At 64.6% G+C, this 24436-nt stretch overlaps 9 protein-coding genes across 9 annotated transcripts in view; 6 read left to right on the top strand and 3 right to left on the bottom strand.

Moving 5' to 3' along the window:
- The window catches only part of F751_6259 (YIPF1-like protein), a gene marked incomplete at both ends in the record, with an annotated part of 2586 nt that extends 2011 nt beyond the window's left edge, over window positions 1-575 (top strand). Inside the window, 2 exons of the mRNA XM_011400702.1 lie at window positions 34-151; window positions 331-575. Coding sequence (XP_011399004.1) covers window positions 34-151; window positions 331-575 — 363 coding nt within the window. The remainder of the gene's footprint in view (window positions 1-33; window positions 152-330) is intronic.
- Window positions 576-849: 274 nt separating this feature from the next.
- Window positions 850-2536, bottom strand: F751_6258 (SAL1 phosphatase; the record flags this gene model as incomplete). The annotated part of the gene is made up of 4 exons (XM_011400701.1): window positions 850-1112; window positions 1321-1889; window positions 2142-2308; window positions 2456-2536. The coding sequence occupies 4 exons, from the start codon at window positions 2534-2536 to the stop codon at window positions 850-852; spliced, it is 1080 nt and encodes a 359-aa protein (XP_011399003.1).
- Window positions 2537-2995: 459 nt separating this feature from the next.
- On the top strand, window positions 2996-5312 carry F751_6257 (SNW domain-containing protein 1; the record flags this gene model as incomplete). The annotated part of the gene is made up of 4 exons (XM_011400700.1): window positions 2996-3164; window positions 3315-4048; window positions 4247-4534; window positions 4824-5312. The coding sequence occupies 4 exons, from the start codon at window positions 2996-2998 to the stop codon at window positions 5310-5312; spliced, it is 1680 nt and encodes a 559-aa protein (XP_011399002.1).
- Window positions 5313-5318: 6 nt separating this feature from the next.
- F751_6256 (hypothetical protein) lies at window positions 5319-5753 on the top strand (the record flags this gene model as incomplete). The annotated part of the gene is made up of 1 exon (XM_011400699.1): window positions 5319-5753. The coding sequence occupies one exon, from the start codon at window positions 5319-5321 to the stop codon at window positions 5751-5753; it is 435 nt and encodes a 144-aa protein (XP_011399001.1).
- Window positions 5648-8037, bottom strand: F751_6255 (Bystin; the record flags this gene model as incomplete). Its single annotated transcript, XM_011400698.1, has 5 exons — window positions 5648-6045; window positions 6198-6453; window positions 6674-6920; window positions 7425-7837; window positions 7951-8037. 5 exons carry the CDS (start codon window positions 8035-8037, stop codon window positions 5648-5650), a joined length of 1401 nt encoding a protein of 466 aa, XP_011399000.1.
- Window positions 8038-8514: 477 nt separating this feature from the next.
- Window positions 8515-10209, top strand: F751_6254 (COBW domain-containing protein 2; the record flags this gene model as incomplete). Its single annotated transcript, XM_011400697.1, has 4 exons — window positions 8515-8814; window positions 8958-9102; window positions 9252-9451; window positions 9622-10209. 4 exons carry the CDS (start codon window positions 8515-8517, stop codon window positions 10207-10209), a joined length of 1233 nt encoding a protein of 410 aa, XP_011398999.1.
- Window positions 10210-14285: 4076 nt separating this feature from the next.
- On the top strand, window positions 14286-15554 carry F751_6253 (hypothetical protein; the record flags this gene model as incomplete). Its single annotated transcript, XM_011400696.1, has 2 exons — window positions 14286-14411; window positions 15024-15554. 2 exons carry the CDS (start codon window positions 14286-14288, stop codon window positions 15552-15554), a joined length of 657 nt encoding a protein of 218 aa, XP_011398998.1.
- Window positions 15555-15674: 120 nt separating this feature from the next.
- On the bottom strand, window positions 15675-22719 carry F751_6252 (ATP-dependent RNA helicase DHX29; the record flags this gene model as incomplete). The annotated part of the gene is made up of 16 exons (XM_011400695.1): window positions 15675-15846; window positions 16033-16214; window positions 16443-16558; window positions 16764-16854; window positions 17623-17769; window positions 18022-18265; window positions 18447-18775; window positions 19033-19167; window positions 19443-19950; window positions 20215-20309; window positions 20576-20692; window positions 20891-20989; window positions 21176-21556; window positions 21717-21863; window positions 22049-22498; window positions 22630-22719. The coding sequence occupies 16 exons, from the start codon at window positions 22717-22719 to the stop codon at window positions 15675-15677; spliced, it is 3303 nt and encodes a 1100-aa protein (XP_011398997.1).
- A 569-nt stretch (window positions 22720-23288) lies between these two features.
- Window positions 23289-24436, top strand: part of F751_6251 (hypothetical protein) — a gene marked incomplete at both ends in the record, with an annotated part of 5200 nt that continues 4052 nt past the window's right edge. Inside the window, 2 exons of the mRNA XM_011400694.1 lie at window positions 23289-23570; window positions 23846-24145. Of these exons, the coding sequence (XP_011398996.1) occupies window positions 23289-23570; window positions 23846-24145 (582 nt within the window). The remainder of the gene's footprint in view (window positions 23571-23845; window positions 24146-24436) is intronic.

The following is a 24436-nucleotide window of genomic DNA, read 5'->3' as shown; positions in this document are numbered from 1 at the left end:
CCAGACCGCCCCCCCCCCCCCCCCCTCGCCCAGGTCGGGGGCTCCATGGGCCTCTTCTATGGCTACGTGGGAGTTGTAGGCCTGGCGCTGTATGCCGCGCTGCGATACTTCCGCGCCGGCGTGTCCCTTGCCCACGTTTGGTGCACCTACGGTGGGCTGTGGTGGGACGCGCGGCGCGGGCGCAGACCCTTCGACGGCCGAGCATGCCCTGCGATGCCGTGCCGGGGGGGACGTTCACGCACCGTCCATGGCATCTGGGGTGTCCTCGCCTACCCATTCCACATACCTGTCAAACCCTGATCCCCTGCCTCAAACCCCGCTGCTCGACAGGCTACGCGCTGGCGGTGTTCATCCCCATGGCCTTTGTCTGTGTGTTCCCTGTGGAGATCATGCGCTGGGTGGTGGTGGGCGTGGCCACCCTGACCAGCGGCATCTTCATCCTCAGCAGCTTCCGGGTGGCGGTGGTGGAGGCCGCGGGCGCCAAGTCCGTGCCGCTCTTTCTTGTCATGGCCGCCCTGCACGCCGCCCTGGGCCTGGCCCTCAAGCTCTACTTCTTCCGCTACGCCAGCGTCTGAGGCCCAGTGGCTTGAGGTGTGTGACCTTGCCTGGTGCGGTCACGAAGCGGTCCCTTTGACGGTCTTTTCCCCTTCTTGTTCCTGTCTTGTCCGCACTCCACTCTGCAAGCACCAGAGTGACAGCAAGCGCGAGATGGTAGCGGTGCGCAGTGGTGGATCTCGTGGACCTGCTCCCCGTGCCATGTCGCTGTCAGCTCTTCCACCGCCTGGCTGGCGATGGACAGCCTCCGTGCAGGGGGACTGACCAGCAAAGGACACGGCGCCTCGCGGCACATCACGCGTCGACAGCGGCAGCCTCTGTGTACGCGCGGACCAGTGCGGCGTGCAGGGTCGGGGGCGCCGCGGCGATGATGCCGCCCTGCAGGCCCTCCAGGAACCGCCCCGCCCCAAAGTCCAGCGGCCGCCCGTGGCAGTCGGAGATGCAGCCACCCGCCTCGGTGACCAGCACCGCACCCGCAGCGTGGTCCCACACCTTCTCTTTGTACCCCGGCGCGGGCATACGCAGGAAGATGGAGGCGTCCCCCCGCGCCAGCAAGCCTGGGTGGCGGGAGAAATTGGGCGGGGCAGAAGGGTTTCATACGGGGCAGGCGAGCAGGGATTTAGAGTCTGTGACCGGACGCCACGATGTCGTCCCCGAATGATCCCCGTGGCTCCCAATGCCGGTTGAGTTCGCCACCCTAGCTCTTCCCCCCCCCCCCACGAAAAGATCCCCAACACTTCCCCTCACCACTCCGCCGCCGCTCACCGTACTTGGCCTGGCTGTCCAGCTTCAGGGCGGGGCGCGAAACCCCCACGGCGGCGGCCAGCCGGTCTGTGAGGTCGTGGTTGCTGTGGCGCGACTCCCAGGACGTCATGTACACCGCCGCCGAGCCCTCTGGGTCGGTCTGCGCGGAGATGCGGGCAGGGACCTCCCCGCCGGCCAGCCCACACACCCATGCGCCCTGGCCCTTCACTGCGTGGAAGAGGCAGCCGGAGTCGCGCGGGGCGAGGCGCGCGTCTCGCCCCGCCGCCTCCGCGTCCAGGCTCGCTTGGCCCACGGGCGCGGCCTGCGGCAGGTTGGGGCAGCCCAGCACGCCCAGCGTGACCTCCTCGCCCTCGATCAGGCCCAGGCACACCGCGTACTGGCGCCGGCCCACGAAGCCGCGCGTGCCGTCAATCGGGTCCAGCACCCAGTGCCGCCCCGTGCGACCGCCGGGCGAGCCGCCGGCGTCGATCAGGTCGGCCACCTGGGCGGGCGCCAGCTGGCGCGCCAGGCCCAGCGTTTCGTTCACCAGCGCGGTGATGCGGTCCAGCATGGCGGCACCGCTGGGCAATCTTTTTTGGGGGGGAGGGGGGGGGGGGAGGAGGGGGTGGTGGTGGAGGTGTCTGGGTGTGTGCTGGGGTGCAGCGTGAGGGACGGAGGATGAGGGAGCTCCGTAAAGGTGAATCGCCTGCCATCCCGTGGGATCCAGTTCAGTCGGCCATGCAAAGGCTTGATTCTCCAAAATCTGGCAAGGCGAACAGTCAGGCAGACGAATGCCGCTTTAGCGGTGAAACATCGACACCTATGCCAGTCTCAGGCACCACCTGAGGTCATCGGCATCCTCCTCGGCGATGAGCGACAGCGGGGTGCCAGGGAAGGCCTCCTTCAGGGTCCATGCCACCACGGCCTGCGCGCCATAGTCTGCCACAGTCACGGGGCTGTCGTCAGGCTTGTCCTGGTGCTCTGCGGAGCCCAGGGTCATCTGGACGCTCTGCAGTTTCGAGGGTTGTAACAGACGGGCCTAGTGTTGCACTGTGAACGAAGGCTATTGCACTGCAGGGCGGGTGAACTCGCCTCTAGTCGACATATATCCATGGATGCAAATGTGTGCGACATTAGTGCCCCTCAAGCTACCCACCCGGCACAGCCGTGAGGCCAGCGTGACAGCCTGCCTGGCCGCCTTGAGCTCTTCCTGCAGCGCCGGCATCGTCGCCGGCATACTCCTGGTGTCGGATACAGATTGAACCCTGAAGTGAAATGATCTGTTGTCACCTCTGGTCCCACCCTGTCGCCGTGTGTTGGCAAGGGTCTTGTGCTGGAGTCTGGGGCAGCCAGCCCTGAAGATCACTTTCAGGGAGACTTGGCAGCGATGCAGAGCCACGGCAGGAGGTATCGCGAGGCTCGCTACCATGACAGGTGTTTGATTCTTGGGACCTCGGAGATGACAAATGTGCGTGCATGCGGTTGCCTGGGGCGGAGGAACCGGCAGGGAATGGGGTCCGCAGGGAGTGGCGATGGAAAGCGGGGGGGCAAAGATTTCCCCAGGGCGCCGAGACACTCATGAATTCCCGGATACCCGCTCCCGAGGGGCATACTCCCGTCACAGCCCCGCTTGTGACAGGCTCCCTGAGGAGCCTTGCGTTCCGAAGAGGAGGTGGTGTGCATCCAGGCCCCAGCCATGTCGTTGCTTGCTTCCCTGCCCGCGCCTGTGAAGACATACACCGCTCCCGATGCTCCTGCGCCGACGGGACCCAGCGGCGAGGAGACGCGGCGACCGGTCAAGGAGGTGCCTCCCTATGGCCGGCGACAGGGATTCGTGCCTCGCCGGGTGGACGACTACGGCGGGGGTGAGCGGAAAGGGGATGGCGAGCACCGGGCTGCACCCGGACCTGGCAGCGCGGCGCTGAGTTCCTTTCGAGATTTGAATGGATCAATTAAGACCTCATTTGATAGTTGACTAGACCGCGTCATGCCCTCCACCCCCTTCCTCCACACAGGCGGTGCTTTCCCCGAGATACACGTTGCCCAGTACCCCTTGGAGATGGGCCGCCCCAACCAGCGGCCCGGCGGTGCGGGGCGCACGGACCAGACCGTGGCCCTGAGCGTGAATGCGGAGGGCGAGGTGAACTACGACGCGGTGGTGCGGCAGGGCAAGGACGCGCAGAAGTGGGTGGCCACGACCCATGCCGCGCTAGTGCCCAAGCTGGAGCAGCTCAACTCCGACATGCCCCGCCCCGACGAGGAGGAGGTGGAGGCGGCGGCCAAGGAGACCGCGGCCGCGCTGCAGGCAGTGGTCTCGCGCAAGCAGGCGGCGGTGAACCCCAAGACGCTGCCCTCGCAGCCGGGCGCGCCGCAGTACATCAAGTACACCCCCGCGCAGTCGGGGGGCGCACACAACTCGGGCGCGGCAACGCGCATCATCAAGATGCAGGACATGCCCGTGGACCCCATGGAGCCGCCCAAGTTCCGGCACATCAAGGTGCCGCGCGGGCCTGGGTCGCCCCCGGTCCCCGTCATGCACTCCCCCCCCCGCGCGCTGACGGTGCAGGACCAGGCGGACTGGAAGATCCCGCCCTGCATCTCCAACTGGAAGAACAGCAAGGGGTACACCATCCCGCTGGACAAGCGCCTGGCCGCCGACGGGCGCGGGCTGCAGGAGGTCCAGATCAACGACCAGTTCGCCAAGTTCACCGAGGCGCTGTACATCGCCGAGCAGAAGGCGCGCGCCTCAGTGGACGCGCGCGCCAAGATGCAGCGCGAGCTCCTGGCGCGCGAAAAAGAAAGCAAGGAGCAGGAGCTGCGCGATCTGGCCGCCCGCGCGCGCATGGACCGCGTGGGCGGCCCGCCCGGCGGCCCGGCGGCCGCCGGTGGTGCCGCCGCCGCCGCGCCCTGGGCGGGCAGCGGCAGCAACACCGTGCCGCTGGCGGAGCGGGGCCCTGGGCGCAGCGCGGCGGCGGCCCCCTCCTCACCCGAGTCGGAGGCGGAGCGGGAGCTCCCAGCCGCGCATCGCGTGCGGGACGGCCCTGCCGCCGAGGGCGAGACGCGGGCGGAGCGGGAGGAGCGCCGGCAGCGAGACGAGATCCGCGAGGAGAGGCGCCGCGAGCGCGAGCGCGAGCGCCGGCTGGAAGCGCGCGACGCGCATGGGCACAAGCGCAGCAAGCTCACGCGCGACCGCGACCGCGACATCTCTGAGAAGATCGCGCTGGGACAGGCCAAGGTGGGTTTCATCGTGTGTGGAGGGGGGCCTTGCCAGGGGGATGCCAGGGCGGGGTCCGTTCAGGGTGGGAACCTGGCTGTGCCGTATCCGGAGCCCCGGCGCCCGGGAGCGGGTGTCATGCGCACTGCCGCTGTGTTGCCTGGAGAGGTCCCTTCTCCCCCTCGCACTCAATCCTCACCTCGCCATGGCCATCTTCACTCTTGCCGAACCCACTTACCTGCCTGCCTCCCCCCCACCCGACCCAATCACTCAGGCAACCCCCCCCACTCTCCACCCCTCCCCTTTGCAGGTGTCTGGCGGGGAGGCCATGTACGACCAGCGCCTGTTCAACCAGGACACGGGCGTCGGTTCCGGCCTGGCCTCGGAGGACGCGTACAACCTGTACGACAAGCCCCTGTTCGCGGACAGGAGCGAAGTGTTCCGCAGCCGCGGGCGGCAGGACGAGGAGGTGCACGGCGCGGGGGCCGGTGGCGACGATGCGGCCGGCGAGCGCCGGTTCAAGCCAGACAAGGGCTTCAGCGGCGTGGACTATGGCGCAGCGCGCGACGCCGCAGCGGGGCCCGTGCAGTTTGAGGCCGACGCCGCGCAGGCCGACGTCTTTGGCCTGGACGCCTTCCTCACTGACGTGCGCGGCGGCAAGCGGCGGGAGGGGCCGCTGGGTGACGCGCCCCGCGGCGGGTCCATGGCCGCAGCGGGCGGCGGCGGCGGCGGCGGCGGCGGCGGCGACGGTGGCCGCAGGATGGACTTTGTCGGGGCCTCGGGGAGCAAGCAACGCTGAGACGCCATGATGTGGTGTGATGTGGCGAGGTTTGGTGGTGAGGGGTGGAGTGCGCGGCGCAGGTCGGGCATGGACGGTGCTTTCCGCCAATCTGGCTGGAGGGGTGTGCCAAGCTTGGAGAGGCACAACTCCCTCCAATGCCCACGATTACTACCATACTCAGCGGCCTTTCAGTGCTGCTCTGCAACAGAAATCGTACAGTGCTTCCTCTCTGCCCGTCCATGTAACTCTCACTGTCATGCGACATGGCCAAAAATATACAGCGAGCAACACCAGGTCGCCCATGTTGTCATGAACCCCCAGAGCCATGGTACAATTCCCCACTACAGCCACCCTCAGTCCTCCATGAGGATGAGGGGCGCGAGCTTGGCCGGGTCCTCCCGCACATGCGACGCGGTGCGCGACTGGGCGCCCGCCCCCTCCCCCGCCGCTGGCTTCTGACCGCGAGACCGCCCTGCGTCCAGCTCTCGCAGCACCTCAGGGGTCACGAGGTGGTGACTCTGCCGGCTGAGCAGGCGGCGCAGGGCCTCCTTGTCCTCCGCCCGGATCTCATTCTTGTACCGCTGCACGAAGCAGAGCAGGGCCTGGTGCCAGACCACAGGCAGGGCACGCTCCTCGTGCGCGAAGCGCGTGAAGTGGTCCACCAGCGCGTCGATGACGCGGTAGGGCAGCGCGTACTTCTTGTCCAGCAGCACGCGGATGAAGAAGCTGTTGGTGCCGCTGTACTCCATCTCTATACGTCGTGGTGGGGGAAAGGTCATCAAAGAATGGGTGAATAATTGCGGTGGGATGGAGGCCGGGGTCCCTCCCGCAATGGGTTTGTACGTACTACACCCTGGGTAGGCATGTCAACCATCATACTCTTATAGAAACCGAGCCTCGCACCAGCGATGCGCAGGAGGGCGGCGGCGGAGTGCAGGACGGGGATGCTGGTGCGGCGCAGGACGCTGGAGAAGATGACGGCCTCACGCAGGGTGCAGGAGCCGTAGGAGCAGAGGGGCAGGAGCAGGCCTTTATAGAAGGCGGCTGCCTTGTAGGTAGCCTTGCGCAGGGCCTGGAAGAGGGCAAAGTGCAGCTTCTTGTTCTCCCGGATGTCGCGGCGGACCGCCGGGAGCAGCACCAACGCTAGGAAGCGCTGACTCTGCGGAATGGCATTGGGGTTGGAGGGGTGGGGGCAATGAGCATGCAGCGTACTTGAGAATGAGCCAAGCTGTGCCTCAAACCTCTTTCTCATACTACTCCTTCCCTAGGAAGCGGCAGACAAACCCAGCAAAGCCTTTGGACACACACCCAAGGCCAGTTCATGCCAGCACCACTTGGACCCAGGCTCCACCTCGCCAGAAAGAACAATTACAACCTACCAGGCGTTGATTGAGGTTGGAGACAAAGATGCGGGTGGCCTGGTAGATGGCGTGCGGGCTCCAGGCCTCTGGCTCGGTCAGGGCCAGGACCTCCTCCCAGTTCTTCAGGGTGGGGATGACCTTGAAGGCCTTGGGCAGCTTGCCCACGGTGTAGCGCGACATCAGCGCGCCCACGCCCCGGAAGATCTCCACCAACCGCTCGTCCAGCCCCGCGGGTGTGACTCGGGTGCTGGGGTCAGATGTCAGCCTGAGGGGCAGGTGTGAGGGGGGGTAAAGGAAGGTGAGGCCGGGGAAGGATGGCAGGGTCCTGTGGCCAGTGTCCATGCCGGAGGCTTGGACTCTATCATACTGCTCGCAGGCATGGGGGGGACATCGCCAATGAACAAGGGGGCAGAGCCAAAGCGAGGGTTCTGAGTGCACAGTAAACTATGTGGATACCAGGGAGCGGGAGGGGGGATGCTGGCAGCGTTCGCCTCCTCACACACAGACCCCCATGGCACCCATTCATTCTCGCAAGTCCGCCACTTCAGCGACTGGGCGGTGGGTTTCCGCCCATGCTGTACACTAGGACTGCATGCAGGTTGGGGCTGCCCACATGTGCGACAGCGCAGCGCAGATCGTGCAATTCACTTCGGCCCTTCACAGGCCAGGCATCTGCTATTGTATTCCCACTGACCCACAGAACCCAAAATAAAAACGTCCCCACCCTCCACATTCCCAAACCCTTTCTTCCTAGGCCGCTAAGACTCACCCGGTGCCGCCGCCTGCCTGGCCAAGCTTTTCAGCAACGACATCGGCCAGGGTCTTCTGTTTTGCGCCGGCGGGGCGCATGAAGGCGGCCAGCGCGGCCTCATCCTCGGGGCTGATCTCCTCCTGATCCAGATCATCCTCGTCACCCCAGGCACTGCCGGGACCCGGGGAGAAGCCACCCTCATCGTCGCTGTCAGACTCACGCAGGGCTGCCAGCGAGGCCGCATTGGAGGCCACGCCGGCGCCCTCGCCGGACCCCACCGCCGCCATCTCCTCGGCCTGTTCACGAGCCACCCTCAGGACGCGGTGGCTGATGTCGGCTGGCAGGCTCTGCTCAACGTCCTCATCGGCGCTGTTGTAGCCAGCAGCCTCATTGTCGCCGTTCTTTGTCCTCTTCTGGCCCCGGGGCTTGGTCTGTGAGGGGCGTGAGGAAGGAGGGATTTGCCTGGGCAGAGTATGAGACTGGCATCTCCCAGCAATATAGGCACGCCATCCCGGCCTCCAACAAGATACCCTAACAGACATACCCGCACGCCAAAGTTTTCTGGGTTCTCGAGCTCATCGCCCAGATTCTGCTTATGGTAGACGTCCGGCTGCCTCCGCTTCTTCACCATCCTCTACAGTTGTGGAATTGCACCTCAAGGGACGGGGAATGGCTACTTGTGTACCAAGGCGGGTATTTCAATAATAATTCTGCCTAGTATAGTCAGGAGTTGGTGGCGCGGCAGATGTAATCGGTAAACGTGCACTTGGCAACCGCGGCGCCGGGGCGGTCGAGGAGGTTTTGTAAGTCAGACTTCGAGAGTGACGCTATTCAGAAGATAATACAACATGATAGTCCATAAAATAAGGCACGGGGTACCATACAAACGCATGTAATATCCTTTGCATGCATGCCACAGTGGTGGGCCTGCGAGCGCGCCCGTGCCAGCGCGCCAAAACCTCCTGCTGATCTGGTGGTGGTTGCATGGATGACTGCATGTCAAGCAATGCTAGTGTGCATGGGGTGCATCGTGCATATTATTTATCCAGTGAAATCTCGACATCGCGACCCATACTGACGCATAGAGAACGCCGCCGCTAGGTCGCCTATGGGCCCTACTGAGAGGGACATGGACGCGGATGACGAGGTCCCCATGGCAGTCTCTTTGACGGAGCAGGCTGGCACCACTCGAGCCACGAGGGAAATCCCATCATATCGACAGAATCTCTCCCTGGATGGCCCACTAAAACCTGTGCCTGTCACGCTCATCACCGGCTACCTTGGGGCCGGCAAAAGCACGCTGATCAATAGGATTCTGAACACACAGCATGGCTACCGCTGCGCCGTGCTCATGAACGAGTTTGGGGAGAGTGCTGATGTAGAGAGGGCCCTGATCAAGGAGCCAGAGGTATGTTTGGGTCTTGATCGGTTGTGTTTGGAGGTTGCTGGGTGGGGTGATGCATGAGCATGCTCCTCAAGGGACATGCTGTTAGTCCATGCTTGCCAGCTCATGGTGTCAGGCCCATTTCCCAAAATTCTTTACCCATGCAGGGTGAGGAGGCAAGCCCCCTGGCCAACTGGGTACAGCTGGAGAATGGGTGCATCTGCTGCTCAGTGAAGAATGACATGGTCAAGGCGCTGGAGGCGCTGCTCCAGCAAAGGGCCTCCTTCGACTACATCCTGATCGAGACCACAGGTGTGTTGAGGTTTCAGAAGCTGATGGTGTGCAGATTCTGGCAACCTGAAATCGTGGACATTGCTGATCCTTTACAGGCTGCTCCCTCGAGCCCTCTGTTTCTGATTCTGCCCACACCCATTGATCCCATTCCCACCACGGCCCTGCAGGCCTGGCCAACCCAGGCCCAGTGGCAGCTGCACTATGGACGGATGCCGAGCTGGAGGCAGGGGTATGCCTGGATGCGGTGGTCACCGTGGTCGACGCCCGCAACATACGCCGCCAGCTGGCAGATCCCCCGGGGGAGGGTGCTGAGGTGTGCGAGGCGGCCGCTCAGATAGCATTCGCCGACGTTGTCCTGCTGAACAAGGTTGGTGCTGCTGATGTGGGTTGGTTGAGTGAGGCAGGGGCTCACGCTGGACAGCAAACTGGGCCCCGTGCCTCGCACCCTGAGTGGCTGGGCTCCTGTCCTGTCAGCCAGCCGTGCCCTGGCATCGATTCAACGCCGGCTCCCCATGTCTCCTCGCCTCGCGCCATCAGGAGGACCTGGTGAGCGAGGAGGAACTGCGGGCGGCGCACGCCGAGCTGGCCGGCATCAATGGCTCGGCCGCCGTCCTGGCCTGCGCTCGCTGTGGAGTGGACCTGAAGTACATCCTGGACACCGGCATATACAGCGGCACGGGCCGGCTGGGCGTGGAGGAGGACCCCGACGCCTGCCGCCCCGGCTGCAGCGACCCCTGCCACCGCCATGGCGTGTCACACGGCCATGACTCCAAGGGCCAGCACCGGCGCGGGCACGCGCCCGACACCGTCCACGCCTCGGACATCTGGGCGGTGACGCTGCGCTGCGAAAAGCCCCTGGACCTGCGGCGCCTGCGGCTGTGGATGGATGGCCTGCTGTGGGAGCGGCGTTCGCACGGACCAGACCTGTTCCGGGTCAAGGCCGTGCTTTCCTTGGCCGGCGAGGGTCGGCGCCACGTCATGCAGGCTGTGCACGACCTGTACGACGTCGTGCCGGCCGCACCCTGGGCCGAAGGTGAGGCCCGGGCCAGCAAGTTGGTGCTCATCGGCCGGCGGCTGGAGGAGGGGTCTTTGCAGCGGGGGCTGGACGAGTGCGTGGCGAGCTGAAACCGAGGGGGTTGACCGAGCTGTGGCCCACTAATATCCGGTCTTCTTGCTGGCCAAGGCATGCCACGAGCAGGCCATGGGCTCATTACAGTGCATGGGGCCGGGCAAGGGAGGGTAAAAGTGGGGTAACGCGTGTGTGCAAATGGCCGTGTGCGGTGGTCGAGGTGTATATGTATGAATGTACATGTATGCAAGACCACAATGGTCATTATGGAAGGGGTTGATCACTGCATATGCAAATGGAAAGTAGATTGTACTGACTCAGCCTCGCTGCCTCAAGTGAAAAACAGTGCAAAAGTGGGTGGGGACTACTGTGAATCCAACACGCCTCGCTCCTCGCCGTGCAAGATGCCCCGAGGGCGGGCCGGGGAGAAGAGGAGGCGGGGTCTGTCAAAGCACGCGCAGCGTGCCCCTTGTGCAACCGCGCCCGAGGCACGCAGGATGACGACCGCCCTGCGTGTCTGGCAAGGGAGCCTGGGGATGGCCACGCTCAGATCCTGCGCCCCCGGCCTTCCCTCCTCTGTTGACGCGAGGGCCCAGGCGAGAGCGTCCACTTTCCAGACGTCCACAGACCCTTTGACTTTGTCAGCAGAGGGTGGGCATCAGTGTGACAGAGCATGCCTCAATCCTGTCAGACCCCCAGAGTGCGCCTGGATTCACGACAGTTGCATCAAGCGTCGGACCTCCCCACCCAGCATGCCATGACCCCTCCCACCTCCCCGGAGCTCACGGTTGAGGACGGGGCGGTGGCATGTGCCGTCATCCACAGCCAGGCACACCGTGGCAACAGAGTGCGGCACCAGCTGCTCCTCGGAGCCAGCCTCGCCTCCCTGCACTGCCGCGGCAAATTTGATGCGGAGCTGGAGGCCCAGCCCGGAGTCAAGAACCTGCCCCGCATCGGCATGGTCCATGCCGCACCTGCACAGCGCCTGTGTGTGGGGAGGTGACCTCGAGCATTGATGCATTGGTTTCATTGCAACAGCACGATCTCGGCATCCATCGCCCCCCACCCGACCTCGGAGCCCTGAGACCGTCAGATGCGCATGCCTGCAACACACCCTAGTTGGGTGTACCTGCTGCAGATCGACCTCCTGCACACACTCGAACGTCTCTGACAGGCAGCGAAGCTGTGTAACAGACGAGCTGGAAGGGGCACCATCCACCTGGGTCGGGGGCTGGGACTGCTGAGTCTGGTTGGTCACTGCACCCCAGCTTGCGTCCCTGCCTTCCACTGTCATCCAGAGCAGACATCGCAGAAGTATAAAGAAAGTCTCGACCATCACACCTGGCCGGTGTTGAAGCTGGTAAAGCCCAGTGTACAGGTCCAGGCAGAGCGGGACCTGCCTCCCAAGCTCCTCGGCTGATTGACACGCTGCAGCGTCGGACACATCACACACCTCGGACCTTGCTCAGGTGTCGTGAAGGGTGTACACCTGTCACGCACAGCTCATCCTCCCGCCACTCGCCTGGGCGTCCAGTCTGAAGGATGGATTGTGCAGCACACTGTTGCAGAAGAGGAGGTGTGCGAGCCTGATGCCGCACTGGGTGCATCCCGGGCCGCCGTGAGTGAAGCAGGGGCCCCGGGTCAGAGGCTGGAGGCAGGGAGGAAGTAAGGCCATGGCTTCCTGTGACGCCAGGGTGGCCCAGCCCTTGGAGACGAGGGCGACCTTGCAGGCCCAGTCCGAAATGGATAAATTTCGGAATACGTACAAGAGCACGTCATCGGGCAGGGCCATCTGCGAGGTACCAGACTCGGGATTGAGCCGGGATTCGAATGGGGATAGCGGGGATTTCAAGCAATGGGATGTCAATAGGGATCCAGACACAGTGAATGGACGTGTGGTGACAACGCATCGTATTTGAAGTAAGACGGTTTCTACAACTCGTGAAGCATGACGAGAGATCGTGCAACCCTCGTGACGATCAAAATCCAAACGCGGAGGATCTTGGTCACCGCGAAATGAGACCAACCCGGGTCAATACTTGATTCCCGGTCTAACGCCACCCTTGCCCAAACCCGTTTGCAAAAAAGGGAGAAATAAACTGAGCGTCGCTTGATCGGGCTCCGAGCCCCCCACGCCCCTGAGTGAGGGCCCAATGTTGATCCTTGGCGTGGCCTTTCTTCGGCCAGCTGAACGTGCGAACGTACCTCACGAGACGAAGTGTTGTGTTGTATCATGTTAGGAGCGGTGTAGTATCGACTGAACTGTCTTCCAGCTGCAGTCGGCACACGCTGGTCGTGCCGCTGTCTCTGGTCCGCTCAAGGAGGGAATTCTCACATCCTTCGCGCCACAGAGGCAGTCCTGCCCCGTCACCAAGCACCCTACAGATCACTACCCTCCCCATCTGTTCCATTCGCCGCCACTCTCTTCCCCACCAGCGGGCCAGCCGCCTCTGCCGCCCTGTCTTCAAGCGGCGGCAATGCGCCACCTTCCTAACCTATCTCCCTCGCCGCCACACCTTTCCCCACTTCGTCTCCCACATTCTTTCCTCCCACATCCTTGCCCATGGCTGTCCCACGACCCAGTGGCGTGCAGCCAGCACTGACTGTTCCCCATCCCCCCTGGAAGAAGCTTTATTCTCGTTCGAGCTCTTGCCGTTACCCTCCCAAAATGTTGCCCCTGCCCCCACCCAAGGAGAAGTTGCCTCCCACTCCTATGCAATTGCCAAAACTGCCAACACCCCACCCTAAACCCCTCTCTCACTGCCAAGGAGTCATCCCGTTCATCTCAGTAGAAGTAATCTCCATTTTAGAGGAATTCATCTCCTTCCCCTGCAGAGAAGTGGTCTGCTTTTCCACGCAAGTGAAAATTTCCTCCCCCATTTGAAGCACGGTACTCTGCGTCCACTACAGAGTAGAGTAGAGCTATGGCAAACACTATGAATGCCGCACCTTCCCAAAAATTGAGACGTCAAGCTCCAGATAGATTCGCAAAATAGGTCGTGATGATGGCCTGAAGCCGTTTCGTAGCGTTTTCTGTTGCGGCATTATATTCGTGTTCTAAAGCAACTAATGGCTGGGTGTACTAACACACTCGACCTTGCATGTATCCTTAGTTCTCACCAATTCGAGTTAACATTGCCTCCACTCAAACACTCAGTGTCGGTTAGACAAGGGCGTAACTGTCGAGTTTTCCCTCGGTCATCTCCACTCTACCTCCCTCTCGCTCCGGATGTCCCTGATGGCCAGGCGAGGCAACGATCATAGGGCGCTCTTGCCTTCCGTCTTCAAGGGTTCCTAATACACTTCGCTGTGGCAATGAGCGACGTAAGCTACAGAGTATCCAGGAGGAATTCCGTTAATTATCGACTGAGTGGTTGTTTCGTTTCCAGACGAGCCTGCGTCCCTCCTTAAAAGGGTGGCATGCGCAATGGTCGCGCCACGGGGTGAACAGTGCCGCAGGAAGGTCCAAGTAATACAGCACGAGAGGATAATGGAATAGTGCACGGCAGGACTAACTGACAAGGCAGAGTGGACCAAGATGGGATATGGTTTGCATGACCAGTGAGTAGGTCCCATCTTGGCGATCATTACGGGAGCTCGGAGATGGCGGCATCAGAGCAGTTTCGCGCTTTGTCTCCACAGCTGGGATGTTCATGCAGCAACCAAGCTGTTATCCCAATGCCGTTTCCACGAGATCTGACAATTCGCCCAAGAGTTCGCAATCGGGTGTATCGTGTTGCTCCTAAGCAGCGCCCTACCACCGTTTGGCCTTCGCACACCCATAGATATCCCGTTCTCCCGGGATGGTAAAGGAAGCTTGGAAATTGAAGGCGAGTGTGCGTGCCTATGAGGCACAGTGTACTTGTAGTCGAGCATAGAAGAGGACGCTCGTCTTAGATTCGAGCTAATACCCTGTTCCTCCTCACACAGATTCCGGTGAAAATAGTCTTGGCAGACTCCGATGTGCTCTCCGTCGAGCAGCCACCCCCTCTCTACGTGCGTGCCAGCTTCTTGGAGCCTGCTGCCTGGGGTGTGGCGTGCCTTCACTGCCGTGCTGATCTCTTCTGGATGCCCAGGGTTGTGTTCCGCCTTCAGGTCTGTGCACTCCACGCCCACACCTCCCTCACAGTTCATGCTGCCTCGTGTGAGCTACCTCTACACCCTCGTACCCCAATGCTTGGCGCGATTGGACCGGTACCTGGGTGCCGGACCCCACACCCCTTGGCTTGAGTTCCGGCACCTCCCCCTGCGCTGGCAAGTGGGCGAGGGTTGTTGCTGTGCGCAGCATGATCCGGTGATGTGATTTTGCGTCAAAGGAGCAAAGACACGAAAACTTGAATCCCAACGTTGCAGGTCTGTGCCGGTGGGAGTGCTCTTTGACCTTCTAGCCCGCCCAGATGATCTGCCATGGATGCTGACGGTGCGTGGATTGCTGGCGCTCCCATCCGAACGTGGCTGTGCAATGATGCGCTCACCCGGTCAGTCATGCGTAGTCACGCCAGGAGCACATGTGCACCAGTCAGCCTGCATCCTTTCACCCACAGATCCGATTCTCTGGCTACCCGCTGGCCGCCATGCCGCCATGCATGCCCGAGACATCCCTCAAAGCGGCCTTCCTCAACAGCCTCAAGGTTGCGGGGTGGCACGGGGACATTGGTCAGCGTTTGAGCATCGAGGCTTGGGGATGTGGTGCAGGGCGTCTGGATTGCCCATGCCTGTCCAGTGGTATGGGTGTGGGTGCGATTGCTGCCACTGTCCCACTGGACACCTTTGGCCTAGCGCCCAGGCCCACCTGAATAGCACATATCGGCGATGGTCCCTCACCTGAGATCCATCGACATGTCTCTGATCGACATCCACCTCCTGTCAGGAGGCGACCTTCATCCTGCGCGGCACTGCGGGGCGCGTCATGGAGATGGCGGCCGGGAGCCAGACGGAGCTCTGGTCCGCCGTGACCCGGGCCGACGCCGCCGCGTATGCTGAGGCCGCCGCGTCCCTGCAGCTGAGCCCGGGGTCGTGGAGGGGGCGGCCCCCCAGCCTCCCGGTCCGCATCCTGGCCTGCGAGGCCGGGGGGGTGCCTGGCAGCTGGCGGGGCGTGTTCTACTCCTCCCGCCCCGTTGCCATCAGCCGGGGGGGTGATGAGACGGAGGGGGAGGGGGAGGATAGCGCGGGGCCGAGTGGCCTGTCGCTGGGGCAGGCGCTGGACGGCATCCTGCGGGAGGCGGACCTCTGCGAGCGCCCGGGGCCCGAGGAGGCAGACTGTTCGCCGGTACCATCCCCGAGGCCATACACCGCAACCGTGTGTGGCTTGACCCCGGCGCCAGAAACGAGCCTGGCGACGCTGTACTCCAGCTGCGCAGCGGGGGATGGCTTCCTGTATGTCGCCGTGCACTTGGCCTGAGGCGGGCTGCACTGCTGTGTCATACAAGGATGGCCGGGGGCTGTGGGAGGAAGGGAATGAAGGGCGCAGAGGGTACTGGGGAAGTGTGTTTCCAGGTGCCGGAATGCATCAGGCTCATCCTCAGCCCCAGCTCCGGACGCCGTCCTCGGCCTGGAGCAGCATGGCCGCCGCATCCACCAGCGCCAGCTCGGCAGGGGTGGGCGCCTTGTCCTGCCGCCCCGCCATGCTGGACAGCATCGCCTCCAGGCCCAGGCGCACCTGCTTCACCAGCGCGCCGGTGACCGCTGGCACCCTGCGGCGGTGGGAGGCGGAGATCCATCCAAGAGCGCAGCAATGAAGGCGTGGCAGGGGAGGGTGTGCAGTGTGCAGGGGGTGGCAAGGAGGTCTGCAGGACGAGCTAGCAAGGAGCAACATCATCGTCGACTCCCTGGAGCCTGCCGCGCCGCAGCAACTCCACATACAAAGCATCCTGCGTCACTCCCTGGCCTGGTTGCCACATCCGACCACAAATCTTAAAGTATTAGCTTGCCTGATGCGGATGTCGCCGTCCAGGGTGGCCGCCCCCACCTCGGGGTGCAGGCGGAGCCCGTCGCCGAAAAGCAGGACCGCAAGGGGGGAGACCACCGTGCAGTCCCTCAGAAACGTGCGGGACGTCCGCATCTGGCTTGGTTGGGTGAATGAGGAGGGTCAGAGCGGTGGGAATTGAGGAGAGTGTCCAGTTCATCGTGCGCAAGATGTCCAGCGAGGCCCTCCCATGCCGCACAGGAGCATGTCCCAGGGAGCCCCCTGGCAACTTTCCCCCTGGCATCCCAAGGGACAGTGGCAGGCAATCGAATTCCCCTGTCTGCCGAGTGCCACCGACACTCCCCTGGACCATCACCCTCGAACCTTGTCGAGGAAGGTGACAAAGGGGTGGTGCAGCGTCGTGTGGGTCAGGGGGTGGATGACGGAGGAGGGGTGTACAGCCACCTCACCACTCACATCCCGCCACCGGGGACGGGCACCTGGGTGTTCAGGGGATGGGTGGGGTGACGAGGCGATCGCTGGATGTCAGGGTGGGGACGAAGGATGTGAAAGTTCGAGTGCGAGGCCTTGCAGACAGTCCGGCCATGCCCACATGAGCCCCCAAATCAGACAGCCACTTGACTGCGGCCATACATGACCCCAGCCGGTGTCACCCCAACGATCCCCTCCCCCTTCTACACACACATGACCCGCCTGTCTCCGCCGTGCCGGGCGGCTCGGCCACCGCCAGGGCCGGCTTCAGGGCCCAGGCCAGCGCGGCCGCCACCACCGCAGGCTTGCGCGCGTGGCGGTTCCAGGGCGCGGCCGCGTCGTCCAGCCAGGTCGCGCGGTCGCGGCGCGCGGCGCTGCGCGGCGCCCAGCCCAGATCGGCGAGCAGCGCGGCGTACTGCGCACGCAGCTCGCCCAGCGCGCGCAGCGTGGGCGGCGCGAGGCGGCGACGCCGCGCCAGCGCGGCCGCGGCGCCAGGCCCGCGCGTCGCCCCCTCCCGCACCCACTCGCCCAGCGCCGCGGCGGCGGCCAGGTGGTCTGACTGCCGGCCCGCGGCGAGGGCCAGGCCCGAGGCCGCCGCGGCGGCAGCGGCCGCTGCGCCGGCCTCCAGCCAGGGCGCGGCGTGCGCCAGGCAGGCGGCGGCCGAGGCGGCGGGCGCCGCACAGCCGGCGGCGAGGCCGACCAGCAGCACGCGCGCGACGCGTGCGTCCAGCGGCAGCGCGCCCAGCGCGGCGCCCAGCGGCAGCAGGCGCTCGTCGGCGCCCAGCGCGCCGATGTCGCGCAGCGTGCGCAGCGCGGCGTCCACGCTGCGCGCGGGCGGCGGCTGCAGCACGCGCGCCAGCATGCCCGCCGCGGGCCCCAGGCCCAGGGTGTGCACCGTCAGCACCAGCTCCTCCAGCGGCACGCGCTCCATCTCCGGCGCCTGGTGGGCGCGCAGGCGCCGCTCCGCGCGGTCGCGCGTGTACAGCGCCCAGGCCTCGCCGGGGCGCACGCGGCCCGCGCGGCCGCGCCGCTGCGCGGCCGAGGCGCGCGAGACCCAGGCCCGCGCCAGCACGCTGGTGCGGGCCGCGGCGTCGTACCGCCGCTCGTTCAGCCGGCCGCAGTCCACCACGTGCACCACGTCCTCGATGGTCACGCTCGTCTCCGCGATGTTGGTGGCCAGCACGATCTTGCGCGTGCCCTCCGGCGCGGGGAGGAAGGCCTGCATGGGTGTGGGGGGGGAGGGGGGGGATGAGGCTGGGGGACGCCGGGGGGCTGTGGGGGTGGGGGCGCTGGGGGGTGGGTGGGCAGCACGCTCCCACCCCCTGGGGGGCGAGGGGTACTGCGCCCTGCTGGACGCCAGACGGATCATCCCAGTCAGACGCATGCCCCGCGTGCCTGTCAAACGGGGGGCCCCAGATCCAGGGTTCCCGCCCAAAGCCTCACACCCACACCGCAGGCACCATCCACCCACCAGGCGCTGCTCGTCGGCGGGGGTGGAGGAGTGCAGGGGCAGGACCAGGCGCGACCCCGGCGCGCGGTCCACGGACTCTCGCGCCAGGCGGTCCTGCAGCGCCGAGATCTCGGCCATGCCCGGCAGGAAGACCAGGATGGCGCCAGCGGTGCCCTTCTCCGCGATGTGCTCCACCAGCGCTTCCGCCAGGTCCAGGTCCAGCGCCTCCTCGTCCACCCGCTTCAGGTTGCGGATGGTCACCGGGCTGGTAGATGTTGGGTGAGAGGGGTTGGGGCAAGGTGTTATCCTGGGGGGCGCTGGCTGCAGGGGGGGGTGTTCAGTGGCTCTGAGATGCCTCGACAGGCGCAGGATCCTTGTGGCTGGCTGGAGGGCCCCAGCTCTGGCAGAGGAACTACCACGCCGCCCCTACCTGCCACCCTGCACACCTGAGGTGCCCGTACAGGCCTGGGTGGTAGTGGGGGTTGAGCACGGCGCCCGGCCTGGCCCCGTCGTCGCCCCACCCCTGCGCCAGCACCCCCTGGCTCCCCGCCCCCGCCCGCCAGATGGCGGCCTGGCGGGCACGCAGCGCAGCGTCGGAGCCGGCCCGCAGCGCGCAGTGCGAGTCCTCGGCCAGCGCGTACCCCGTGGCCTCATAGGCGTCCTCCAGGTAGCGCTGCGTCACGGGAAAGGTGCGGCCGGGGGAGGACAGGACGGGCGCGCCGCCAAAGTACTCGGACAGCGCGCCGAAGTCCAGGGTCGCGCTCATCAGCACGAGCTTGAGGGGGCGGCCGACGGCGCGCCGCGCCGCCGCCATGTCACGCAGCAGGGCCATCAGGAAGTCGCCTGCGAGGGGAGGGGGAGGGGGCCTTTGGCGTGCAAGGGCCGACAGGCAGAGGGCAACGACAGATGGATGATGCCAGTGCATCTGTCGTGTTTCAGACCCCCCAGACCCTCCACACCGACCATGATGCACCCAACGCAAACACCCCCGCCCGCACCAAAACACCCACCCTCCATGCTGCGCTCGTGCACCTCGTCCACCACCACGTGCGACACGCTGTCCAGCTGCGGGTCGGAGGCCAGGCGGCGGAGCAGGATGCCCGTGGTGCAGAACAGGATGCGCGTAGACGCCGTCATCGCCGAGTCAAAGCGCACCTGGTACCCCACCTGTGCGTGGTGAGTGAGAAGGGGGGTAGCGTGTTGTTGTGGGCTTGTAGGCATTGGGGCACTGACTCTATTCAGAGGGTGAGTGGCCCGAAGCACTGTCGGGGCAGGGTGCGACCTGGCGCTAGCAAGCATGGTGTTGGACGGCCCCCGTGGACCCCAGGCATGTTCAGAACGTCGGCTGGCGGGCAGAGTCGGGCTCCCTGCCAGCCCGCCTCAGCCTCAGCTCAGGCCCGTACCCGCCCCACCCCCTGCCGCGCTCACCCACATGCGCGCACCTGCCCACCCGGCTGCCCTGGCGCGGCCTCCCCTCGCTCCGCCGCCACGCGGGCGGCCACGGAGGTCGCCGCGATGCGCCGCGGCTGGGTGCACACCACCGAGGTCGCCGTGCCGCGGAGGAGGTCGATGGCGGCGTCCAGCAAGAACTGGGGCACCTGCGTGGTCTTCCCCGACCCCGTCTCGGAGGCCACGATGGCCACGTCGCCGGCCTCCAGGGCCGCCGTGAGGCGGGGGCCCAGGGGATGAATGGGGAGCTGTGCCCTGCGGGAAGCCCAGGCGCGTCCCGCGTCGCTTGCCAGCCAGTCGGCGCGCTGCCTGCGCAGGCGAGCGCTCTCGCGCGCCACCCACTCGGGGTCCGGGAGTTGGGACCTGGACGAGCCACCCCTCGCGGAGGGGCCGCCCTCGCCAGGGACCACGTCGGCCAGCCGGCGCGCCCGCTCCTGAGCATGCAGGTCGCTGTACACGCTTTCCAGACGGGCCTGCAGGTTGCTCAGCTCCTCCTCATCCCTGTGTGAGGGAGGGTGGGGTAATGAAGCTGAGCATTGTAATATTGGTGCTGTAGTAAACAGCTGCGTCACTGGATCGCAACATTGAGAAGCACAACAGGTTTACTCACTCCGTAATAAGTTCTTTGCAGAGGCACAGACCGCAATGTCCCATACAATCATTCTGCATACCCCCGGCCGCCCCCCCACTCCCCCCCCCAAAACTACTCGCCCTAGCTTCAGTGTGTCCAGCCCCGCGTCGGCCCCATCTACCCATTGAAACCACATTTCACGATGATCAGGAGGCAGCTTCTGCCACAGCCCCAGGCTCTCGGGTGTGGTGAGGTACAGGGCCCTGGTGGCAACAGCGTGCTGGGCTTCCTGGACATTTTGAGGAGGTGAAGATGGGGAGGCTTGGAGGCTATCGTTGGATCAGACTCTGACCCGAATTTGAAAAAAGGAAGAGGAATGATGCAACCAGAATTTGCGTAGCATTCCTTATCAGCCAAACTTCAGATTGATTGGCTTTGCCCTCTGGTGCAGAGCAGAACAAGGAGGAAGCAAAACGTGCACCCACTTGCCCACATATTCATGTCCGATACCTTGAGATCCATCACCATCAGCCTCATGCAATGGAGTCATCGCACCTCAATGGTGTCCCACCCGTCTTCGAGCACCGCCAGCTGGCACCGAGTGGTGACTTTCTTGGGAGTGGGCTTGCCAGGGAGGAGCTGCTCCAGGGTGACAGAGTAACGAATTCCGCCCTGGGAACGAGGCATTCGTGGCTCAGGACAAGGGGACCAGACATGCTTTCCAGCCAGAGCATTGTGCAAGCTCTCAACACGTGAGGTCACATGAGCTTTGGCCTCACATCCTACAGCAACAATCACAACAGGGCCCAGAAACAAGCTACAACTACATCCATGGGTCGCAAGCAGCCTCCAGCAACCCACGCCACTCACTTCGCCATCGTTCCTCCCTCCCCCTGCCTGCAGCTTCTCGTACCGGGGCGCTGCCAGCCCTTGGGACTGGCAGTACCTTGCCAGCGCCTGCTTGGGTGTCTGGACCGGGGGACCGACGGATGCAGCCAGCGCTTTGGCACCCCTCTTGGCGGGCGCAGCTCGCGCTCTGGCACCCCCCTTGGCACCACGTTGGGGGACTGGGGGAGGAGGAAGGCTTGCCAGCAGCCGGGAAGGGGGCTGACCCTGTCGCCTGGGCATCGGTTCCTTGCCGGCCTCGTCGCCGACCTCACCAAACAGATCAAACACCGGCTCATCCTGGGGAGGCCGCGACTCAGGCGCTGCCTGTGGCGCAGCCTGGAAGGGGGCCTTGGGTCCAGGCTCCACCTTGTCCTCAGCGCCAGACGCCTCGCTGCCACTGTCCTCTCCCAGGACGACCCAGTCGTCTTCAGGAGGAACAGCTGGGTGCTGTGCCGAGGGAGGCGTGCCGGTCTCCACAGCACCTTTTGCAACCGGGTCTGGGCTGGCAGGCCTGGCACCGACGTCCAGCTCCTCTGGTGACAGGGCGAAGGCAGCGATCTCCGCCTTCACCCTTCGAATGGCCTCGCCAGCCGTCCTCTGCCCCGCCGAGTCCCGGGAGCCCTTGGCTTTGGCTCCGGCCCGAAGAGCCTGGCGCAGGCAAGGGGGAGTTATTCTGGAACCTGGACCCCTTATCCCCTCAGCCGGATGGAATACCTGCAAGCGTACCTCGGCCGACATGCGTTCATGGATGGCGACCCTGAGCCGCCGCCTCACGAGCCTCACTCCTCTCGTGGGCGCATGCGCCTACCTCCTGCAACTCCCGCCCCAGCTGTGCAGCGAGCTCCCCCCGTGACAGTGCCCCAAGCTGCTCGGCCCGGGAGCGCTGGGCCCGACGCGCTGCCACCTCCTCCGGCGCGCCCCAGACCTCCCAGTCCTCCACGCTGCTGCTGCTCGACTGCGGAGGACGGAGGACGCAGGGGGATGAAGGGCAGGGTCGTCATGCGATCAGGGGATGCAGTCCGTCCAAAACATCTGCAAAGTTCCTCCTCACGACATGTCCTGTTGACCCATGCACTGCCCTTTGCCGGGACCTACAAGCAAGGAAACCCAGGAGCTACTCACTCGCAGACCATGACCTACCCGGGATCGGGAATCGTCGCTGTCCCCGCTGCTGCTCCCTGCAGCCTCCAGGTGCTGCAGGATCCAGGCCTTCTGGTCGGAAGCCGGCTCATGTGCCGCCGCCTCTGCCTTCAGCTCCTGCAATGCTGGCCCACGGGGCTCAGGCGCCTCCCGGGCCATGGCACCCAGCGCGCGAGCCGATTCCCGGGCGGCAGGGTCTGCCTTGTGCAGCACCGCCACGTCCCCGGACTCGGAGGCTGACTGGAGGGCAAAAACACGGGGGATGTCCTTTGGCGCCAGATGCAGGAGCAGCCACTCGATCAGAGCGTCCCGGTCAAGGGTGCCCATGGCTGTCACCGCCTCCAGACACTGGGACTGGGTGAAGCCCAGGGTGTGAAGGTCGTCGATCTGGGACAGGGCCGCACCGGTCCATGCCTGCTTGTCAGGCAGGTCAGGGCGCGGGCCGTCGTCCTCAGGGATAGGGAACACCTGAGGGAAAGGGAGGAGGGGGGGGGGGGGGGGGATTGTGCTTCCCAGGACATTCGAGCGGATCCACGTTCGGGGGCCCCACATACGTCCATCACATTCTCTCTTATACCCACCTTGAGGATCCCGCGGATCTCGGCCAGTTGGCATGCCGCGGCCGGGAACAGGGTTGCGTCCGGTCTCGCGGTGGGCCTCTTGGTCAACATGTTGCAGCAGATCTTAGTCGATGGTGCTGATCTGTAATTCAACCAGGAGGTCGAAGCTCAAAGCAGAGTCATAGGTTCATCGGGTGCGACATACACCGCCTTCCAGGCGAAAGAGCCACCAGCAGCTCGTTTCCTAGATAGTTCAGCGGGCACCCATGAGTCGATGCAGGTGCTCTGCCGACATTCAAAGCTTACTCGGACCTTAGATTACGATACTGTTACTGCTAAAGTACACCCGCCCCAACATGTCTGCGAAAGCGAGATGGGTCTGGCCGAGGGCGCTTCCGGCCTCGCAAACCTGTTGTTATTGATGCCGGGCTTTCCACCGACTACGACTCGACTCCCAAGGACCAACAAACAGCAACCGCACCGGTAAGCTCTATAATCACCAACACAGATTCAGCCATACCGGCTTCGTAATCAACTATTCAAGGTACCTTGCGCTTTCGGACCAGGAGCACACTCGGTTCCTGACATTCTCGGTGGACAGTTCTCCCCACTTGGCGTGTTCCGCGGACCCGTACGCCCATTCATGGTCGCCCGCTCTCAGCACCAGCCCGACTGATAAAATGCAACGCTTGACCAGTTCGTGTTCTGGACTGGCTTCCCTGGGTCAGGCGGCGGTCACCCGCGCGCTGCCTCAGCTGTTGAATCTGCACACCCTGCCGGTATTCCCAGAGAGTGCCGTGTGCGTCACCCACACCACATACGCCAACTGCAACACGGGCGACCTCTCCCCGAGGGAAACAGAAGCCCGGATATGGCCGCCCCACTCCCGCCTGACGCATTCCCAGGCGGCCGGGAGGAACAAGCGGGCCCAGGGCCAGGGACGGCGCGGCCTCGGGACCAAGGTGGGGGTGGCCGGGTTGGTGGTTTAAGGGGTGCAGGAAGGGTACAAGTCATGCACATGGAATGTTGTCGAGAGAAATATCTCACTGGGTGGGCTGGAGGTCTCGAGTCTCATGGGCTGATCGCGAACGGCCTGTTGTCAGGGGCCTTGGTCTCAAGGGCGAGGAAGAAGGGGAGGGGCCCTTGAAACGCCTACCACTGACTCAGGCCATCGAATACCCCATTGGACCTGCACCCACGCTTGATCCTCGCTTCCTCCTGCCCCTCCCAAACCCAGGGCTCCACGCTGGCCCCCCCCACCTACGGCGACGCGCTGCGCTCCCGCCCCGACCGCACGCTGCACGCCAGCCTCCCCAAGGAGCAGCTGAGCCTGAAGGCCACCATCCTGTTCGAGGCGGGGTGGCGGCGCGTGGAGGAGAAGTGGGGCGACACCTACGTCTGCCCGCGCGAGGTGGTCTGGCTCAACGGCGCGCCCGGCTCGGGCAAGGGCACCAACATGCCCTTCATAGTGAAGTCCCGTGGGCTCAGCCGCTCGGTGGGCATGTCCCAGCTCCTGGACGGCGACCCTGAGATCAAGGTGTGCGATGGGGTGGGTGGGATGGAGGGGCAGGGGGCTTGGCTCCTGAACGGGTTGAAGCCTGAAATTCTTGCCTGGGCAGCAGCACCGATGATGCTGCCACCCCATCAAGCCCCACCACTCACCTGTCCCCAAGCCCCCCCCCTGCTCCTCTCCACCCCCCCACCCCCACCCCCCTTCCACACCAATCCAGTCGTTCATTGACCGCGGCGAGCTGGTGCCCGGCGCTCTGGTCCTGGACGCCCTGCTCCACGCGGTGCTGAACCCGGAGATCAACGACGGTGCGGGGTT

This window comes from Auxenochlorella protothecoides (genome assembly GCF_000733215.1).
Source record: "Auxenochlorella protothecoides strain 0710 unplaced genomic scaffold scaffold85, whole genome shotgun sequence".
Taxonomy (NCBI): domain Eukaryota; kingdom Viridiplantae; phylum Chlorophyta; class Trebouxiophyceae; order Chlorellales; family Chlorellaceae; genus Auxenochlorella; species Auxenochlorella protothecoides.
Note: the sequence above shows the minus strand (reverse complement) of the source record. Positions and strands in the feature narration are given on the sequence as shown.